Below are 7499 nucleotides of genomic sequence, written 5' to 3'. Positions count from 1 at the left end.
TATTAGTGGGTTCTAATCTTGGCTCTAGCCCTGGCTGGTTTAGCTCAGTGGATTGAGCGTCGGCCTGCGAGCTAAGTGTCGCTGGTACGATCTTCCAGTCAGGGCACATCAGAGAAGGAAAACTCTGACTCCAAAAAACCTCCGCTGCCTTGCGGCATACCTCTTCAGGGGAAAGGCTAAGGGAGTAAACCCCGACAGAAAATCCGGAGCCGGAGTCCCTAAGGCGGTTTGATGTTGTAGTCAACACCGGCAACTTCTGCGGCGCACCTGAACCCAAGCTGTATCGACTCCGTCTTTCCCTTGGACCCTTCAGCTGCGAAGAGAGGGGGGGTCTGCTGCATGGGCAACAGCAGACCCTCCATATTACCCTGCCCAGGCTCTGTAGCTTCAGCGTCATCGCAAGATGTCGATTCAACACGGGAGGAGACAGATACCGTGTCACTCCCGAGTCAGACTGCACAGCCATTCTCGGCGGTGCAGATAGACTCTTAAAGAAGCTACACCATCGTCTCTCGAGACGGACGGCTGCCGACGAATCTTGGCTCTGCTTTCTCCTCCCCGTCCTTGGTTCAGAGTCCTCATCTCTGAAATGGGACATTATGCTCCTCTTATGAGTGTTGTTCTGAGGAGCAGAAGTGATAATGGCCAGGAAAGTACTTTCCAATATACAAATAGCCACCAGCACTCAGGTTACACGTTTGTGTAGCTAGCAAGGTACATGTAACTTCAGAGAAAATGAGAAACTTCTCAAATAGAGCAATATAAAACTATGACAAAATCTGACTTCGCTAAAGCGAATGTATATATTTTAAAATAAGAATACCATTAACTAGATGCAGTCAGAAAATGATTCTTGGCTTTTTAGTTCTTTCTCAATTTCTTGCTTGGGAGAGTAGTGTGATGCCATTAGTAGGATTTTAAATTTTAAGTGGAAGAAAAAGAATCCCTGGCTCCTGTGACTCAGTGGATTGAGCATCAGCCTGCGAGCAAAGTGTCACTGGTTCGATTCCCAGTCAGGGCACATGACTAGGTTGCACGTCAGGTCCCCAGTTGGGGGCATGAGTGAGACGCAACCACACAGTGATGTTTCTCTCCCTCTCTTTCTCCTTTCCCCTCTCTCTGAAAATAAATAAATAAACAAACAAACAATTTAAAAAAAGAATCAAGTTAAGGTTTAAAGAAGCTGATTCAGCTCACCTAACATGTTTCTTATTAATCTAGGTCTTACAGTATCAGTAAGGGCCCTGTTTGTGGTTGTTTATAGAGCTGAAGAGAGGAGGGAAGCATTGTTGATAAGAATCCCACCTGTCTAGAAAAAAAACAAACAAAACTTCCCATGGGCAAATCTTAGTTTCCCCGAAGCGGATCTGGATCTAAACTGTGGTTGTGAAGAGGGCAGTCTGACAAATGGAACAGGTCAGCACAGTGTGTCAGGAAGAGACAAGTACCTCATCGATCTAGAAGGAGCCCAGAGCCCAGGTGGGAAAGGTGGCCGACGTGAAGGCATGGGATTCCAGGTGCGGTTGACTGGGAATGGCAGGGCAGACGGGAGGGGCGTGATAGTATGCGCCAGGGGGTCCAGCTGCATTGTCTTGACCTTTAATACACTGCCCCCCTGCCACTGGGGTCAAAGAAGACCAGGGACTTGCTCCAATTTGATGGTACAACCCATCCATTATCTGAAAAAGAGAAATTGTTATTACATAAAGATGTGGTTCTCAGGTCAATGCAAAATTTAGATGTTGAGCAAAATAAAGTTTTAAAAAACATCTGCACCTTAACAAGAGCTTATTTAGCTCAAGAAATACAGGTAAGTGTAGGTCTTATGGTTCACATTGGGGTGAAAGGGTGAGGCCCGCAGTCAGGAGCTCAATGTATACCAGTGGGATGAATCTCAGGAGGTGACCCCTAAAGTCCTCCGACTCCCTGAGTACTGCTTGGGCGTGGGAAGGACCGTCTGGTGCTGGGAAAAATGAGGCGTGCGTTGAACACAGAGCCTGACTGATACATTGTAGGCGCCTAGTGAATAACAGCGTCTCCCCACGAGTGGGATGCTGGTTGGATAAAGTTGTAGAGGTGGACACACCACGTCTCTGGCGAAGGAAGGGCTGGAATAAATCCTGAGCACCCGTTAGAATGTCTTGGGTAGAAATTAAAAGCAGCCTGCAGCCAATTTCCCTTGCTGACAAGGGAGCAGCCCACTCTCCTGGAGTTCTGCCTGGGGGAGTCGGCCCAGCGGGGTGCAGGTGTTCTCGCTGCCGATAGGCCAGCTGGATGCCTCTCCACTTTCAGATGGAGAAGCCGCGCTGAGCGGCCTCCGATCTGCGCCAGCGACGCGCTGCTGCGGGCCTCCCCTCGCTCCGCCTTGGCCGTTCTCCCGAATCCCTCCCCGCTGGAGGCAGAAGGGATTCCCGCTGCCAGCTGCCTCCCCGAGCCCCGCGGAGCGGCGGGCTCCTCCCCTGGAAACTCCCCCGGGGCCGGGACGGCGTCGGCGCATGCTCCGTACCCACGGCAGGTTTTCGCTGCGGGGAGCGCGGCTCTGGTCGCATCGGCTGGCGGGCTGTGGCGGTGCCGGCCGGTGTGTGCGGGTGTGTCTGCGTGCCCGCGCCTGGGCGGCCGTGCGACCCCCCGGGAGAGGCCGCTCCGCACGGGCGCATCGCCGGCGGCCGCGGCGGGGGCTCCTCTGCAAAGTTGCGGCGGGCGCCGTGCGCCCTCGCGGCTAAGGCGCCCACCCGGCACGCGTGCGGAGCGCGGTGCCCGCGGCCGGCCGGGGCGGCGGGGCCGCGCCGCGCCTTCGCCCTTGGCCAGCGCCCCCGCGAGCCTCATGCGGCCCCCGCGCTCGCGGCCGCGGCTGCCCGGCTGCCCGGGGCAGGTCCAGGACCGCAGCCGCGCGCCCCAGCGTCTGAGCGCGGGCGGCGGGATGCCCCGCGTCGCCTGAGAGCGCGCCCGGAGCCCCGGCGGGAGCGGGAGGCGACCCGAGCCGGGCGCTCCCGGGAGCGCAGGGCGCCCGGCGCCGGAGCCTCCACCGCACGCACCGGCGCCCGCCCAGCCGCCCGGTCCGAAGGCCCGGTGCTGCCCGTCTCGAGTGCCCGGGAGCCGCGGGGCCGCTCCCCAGCCGCGCGCCTCGGCGTCAGGGGCATGGAGGAGCGGCGGGCTCGGAGCCGCGCCCCTGAGTCCCCGAAACTTCCGAGCGGGCGCCCCCGGCTGCCGCCGCCGCCGCCGCGTCGCCTGCCGGCCTGAGCGCGGGACCATGGATGACAGGTTCAACAAGTGGCTGCTGACGCCGGCGCTCACGCTGCTCTTCGTGGTCATCATGTACCAGTACGTGTCCCCCTCCTGCACCGGCTCCTGCGCCAACTTCGCGGAGCAGCCCCGCGCGGGGGAGGCTGCCCGCCGGGCACAGGCGCCGCCCGAAGATCGCGAGCGGCGGCCACAGCTGCCCCCGCCACCCCGGGGACCGCCCGAGGGGGCGCGGGGGGCCGCGGCGCCCGAGGACGAGGAAGAGGAGCCCGGGGACCCGGAGGAGGACGGAGAGGGAGAGGAGGACGAGGAGCCGGACCCCGAGGCCCCCGACAACGGCTCTCTGCCCCGGTTCGTGCCGCGCTTCAACTTCACGCTGAAGGACCTGACCCGCTTTGTGGATTTCAACATCAAAGGGCGCGACGTGATCGTGTTCCTGCACATCCAGAAGACCGGGGGGACCACGTTCGGCCGCCACCTGGTGAAGAACATCCGGCTGGAGCAGCCCTGCAGCTGCAAGGCGGGCCAGAAGAAGTGCACCTGCCACCGGCCGGGCAAGAAGGAGACCTGGCTCTTCTCCCGTTTCTCCACCGGCTGGAGCTGCGGGCTGCACGCCGACTGGACGGAGCTCACCAACTGTGTGCCGGCCGTCATGGAGAAGAAGGACTTTCCCCGCAACCACAGCCACACCAGGTACTGTCCCCTGCCCCCTCTGACTCCCTGCCCCCTCCCCGCCTTCTCGCCCCAGTCCGGACGCCGGGCAGGTCCGCTCTTGCCTGGGCGCACTTGGTAGTTCCCCAGCGTCTTCCAGCGGTTGGGGCAGAAGCTTAGGGAGGGAGGGCGAATAAGAGACCTCTGGGTAGTGCCCTGGTCTTGAACTCTCTCTTCCTACACCCTCTTTGCTTCCCGCCACCCCCTCGCACCTTCAAAGGGGTCCAGGGGCGTCCTGTGTGTCCTTCCTTGTGCCTAGTCCGGTGTGGCCTCCCACAGAGCAGAGGCTTGGAAAATCCTGGAAGGGCGAGGGGACCCGAGTTAGATGAGCGAGGTTGAATCTTGTACTTAAGTTCTATGAGTCGCAAACCCAAACCAGGTGAAAGGCAGAGGAGTCGGGCGTGGAAAGTCAGGGCAGGAGTTTCAGGGCACGGTGAGGCCGGAGAGGAGTCTAATTCCTCTCTAAGTGGTTCCTGGTGGCTGCTCACCAGGTCAGGAAACAGTCCTCTGGATGGCACTTTGAAAATGCGTGTTCGAATTCCTGCTCTACCTTGGTAACCCTCGTTCTGGAAATCGTTTTTGTTGCTGAGCAGGGCCAGGATTTGGCCTCCTGTTCTCAGCAGGATTCCCACTTTCCCCCAGGGCAATCAGTCCATCAGCTGGTAACAAAAGTGTTTGCTCAGTGCCCACTGGGTGCCTGACAAGGTGCTAACTGCTAAGCAGATACAAAGATACAATAGGTAGCATCCCTTCTTTTCAAGATAGAACGGCCTTCTTCCCCCTCTCCCCTGTTCAATAGTAATACTGCTGAGAATTAGGAAAGTTTGACATCTTAATAGCCAATAAAACTGCTTACATTATTAACCTCCTTTGAGGGAGGCATGGGCTTAAGAATTGGGTTGAATGTTCTTTCTGCCCATTGCAATTTGAAGATTAATCTGACATGCTTGCTCAAGGGACTAAAATATTAAAAGCTTGGAACGCTAGTTTATTGAAGTTTTTATCTCAAAGGTTTCAAACAATTTAGTGTATGGAAATAGGAATTAAAGAACCCAATATGTTGCTATCAGATAGCTTTCGTATTTGACGTTATGGGAAAGCTTCGTTTGCTGGCAGCTGCTCAGCTTCTGGAATTCACCACCACCGAAGCATCTAATTCTACTTCATTTCTCCAAGAATGAGCAAAATTTCATTATGGGATTTTTTACTCTGGAAGTTTTTCAAACGCTTTTCTCCTCCCTGCTCCTTTCCCTGTTTAATGGAAATTGGTTAGAATAAAAGAAAAAGAAAAAAGAAAAAAAAAAAAAGGTTACACTTGGAATGAAGGCATTAGACTTACTTAGTATATTTAAGAACTCTTTACTTTTAAATATTTCTAATTGTGTAGTATTCTAGATCCTGCCTATTTTAGCCTAAGCCAGTTTTTCAATTATTTATTACTTCCATACTTCCTAACAAATAAGGCTATTGTTTCAGTGAGAGGGAATCTCGGTTACAATTTACCCAAAATTGTACTTTCTGGAGTTAGACCTTTATGTATTAATTCCTGAATAACCCCAAAGAGTTTGTTAGTCTGACTCCCAGCTTCCATTTCACCCAAACCAAAGACTTTGATTATCATATAGAAACATCTAATGACTCTTTAGGAGGTATCAGCATTATTTTCTAGCAATGTATATAAAAGTCGTAATGACAGAATGAAGCTTTTGGAGGAATTAGAAATTATGAATTTAAAAATAATGAGATTTTTGCTTAATGAAGAAATGCTGTTGCTGCTACAGCCCCAGCATCAGTGATAGCAGTAAGGGTTCACTTCTAAAGGAAATACTCCATGTCTCTCTGCAATGTAGGAAAATTCCACCTTGGCTCTTTGAACATATAGTTTCTATTGCACAGTCAAATGCTTTTCTTTGTTTAGCAATGGACCATGAATGTTCATTTCTTCCTGATTCACAAGTAAACCTGGCACTGAGTTACTTTTAAAAATGTTTAATTTTTGTGGTAGTATTTTTTTGGGGGGGGGATAGCACATTTTATAATCTTTCTTTCCCACCCCTTTCTCCCCTTCCTGGTATTTTTCAGTTACTTTTCTCCTCTCGATGTTGTAGGAAGGAACGGTTGTGGGTTCTGTGAGTTGGCCTGCCTCAGAAGCTATGGAGAAAAAAATTGAAGAGATGTTCAGCAGCATCTCCTTCACATGGAAGACAAAATTAGTTGCCTGTCATTAGAATGTCTGCATACGGCATTCCACAGTCGGCTAGATTAGCCTGGATAATGGAGGGTGCATTTCCACAATGCAAAATGGCAGATAATCTATTGCTACATAATGCGAACAAGGCTCTTCTTCAAATAGGGCTGACTCCAGGCAAGATAAAGAAGTACATCGTGTTGATGTTGGTTCCCTAGTCTGTTTGTTTCTGGTATCCTCCCCCACCGCCCCACTGTGCGCCCACGCTTCCATTGCCCATTTCTCACAGGGACCAGTCGTACCCTTGTGCGTCATGGGATGGGTCAGAGCCAGGATTCTGGGCTCAGATGGATATGGTTCTTGTGCTTACTGGCTGTATAATCAGGAGCAAGTTCCTCTCTGAGCCCTAAATTCTTCATCTTTAAAGCACAGGTGTTTATTAGTGCTTCTCTCACAGAGGTGTTACAAAAGCTAGGTGAGAAAACGCATGCAAAAATGCTTAGGGTAGTCCCTCTTCGCAGTGTAATATGCTGGTATAAAGTACTTCATACTTAATAGGCAGGCATGTAGTAATACATTAGCTGTTACCTGTAATAAGAATATTTTCCTTAGTCAAGGCTTTCTTTCATAGAAGAATCTGAGGTCAGTTCCTTAGAGTCACTTAGTGTAACTGCTTCCCAGTGATTTATAGAGATGACATTTTATGCTTGTTTATGTTGAGACAGAATCCTAAGTTTAATACAAACAGATATTATACAACATTATGGACAGTTGTGCATCAGACATTGCAGGGGATAGGATGAGAAACCACGGTGGGGGTGCACAATATAATTGGTGTATCTTCTGTTGGTGACAAGGGACGCTGTCTGAAATGGTGAGAGGAGGTGAGAAGTGGGATCCTAGCTCTAAAAGGAGCTGCATGGTGGTTTGAAGGAGCCATCCTTGGATCGTAAGACCCAGGAAGGAGAAAGGCGTGGTGGCTGGCAGTTTGGATACAGCACAGAGGGTATTTTTGGCCACAGAAGTTGCTTAGAGTAGGAGAGAAAGCTGCTAGGATGATGGCACATCTTACGACCTCTTCTGTCACATCACTGATGGGTGCTTCCCATTATTTGTCTCTTCCTTTTTTGTCCAATTACATATTCTTTTGTTATCGTATGTTTCCCCCCTAAGCATACCTAGGTGGTTAGAAGACTCTTCTTTACCATTGTTGAGTATGGATAGAACCATAACATTTTGTGGTTAAAAAAAGACTAAAAAGATCATCTAGTCCCATCATTTACAGGACAAGTAGATTATCTCATCTTGAGATGAGATACTAAGTTTTTTCCAAGGCAGTTCTGTCTTCATTTTAGTAAGT

The 7499-nt window shown here is 51.7% G+C and overlaps 1 protein-coding gene across 1 annotated transcript; it reads left to right on the top strand.

Moving 5' to 3' along the window:
• Positions 1 to 3250: 3250 nt before the first annotated feature.
• Positions 3251 to 4033, top strand: HS6ST3 (heparan sulfate 6-O-sulfotransferase 3). The gene has a single exon (XM_090258821.1). The coding sequence runs from the start codon at positions 3251 to 3253 to the stop codon at positions 4031 to 4033; it is 783 nt and encodes a 260-aa protein (XP_090114947.1).
• Positions 4034 to 7499: the final 3466 nt, after the last annotated feature.

Source organism: Furipterus horrens, unplaced genomic scaffold (genome assembly GCF_987537825.1).
Source record: "Furipterus horrens unplaced genomic scaffold, mFurHor1.1.pri manual_scaffold_12, whole genome shotgun sequence".
Taxonomy (NCBI): Eukaryota; Metazoa; Chordata; class Mammalia; order Chiroptera; family Furipteridae; genus Furipterus; species Furipterus horrens.
Note: the sequence above shows the minus strand (reverse complement) of the source record. Positions and strands in the feature narration are given on the sequence as shown.

Excerpts from the sequence above, each read along its gene's own strand:
- HS6ST3 (XM_090258821.1), top strand. The coding sequence starts at position 3,251 with ATGGATGACAGGTTCAACAAGTGGCTGCTGACGCCGGCGCTCACGCTG.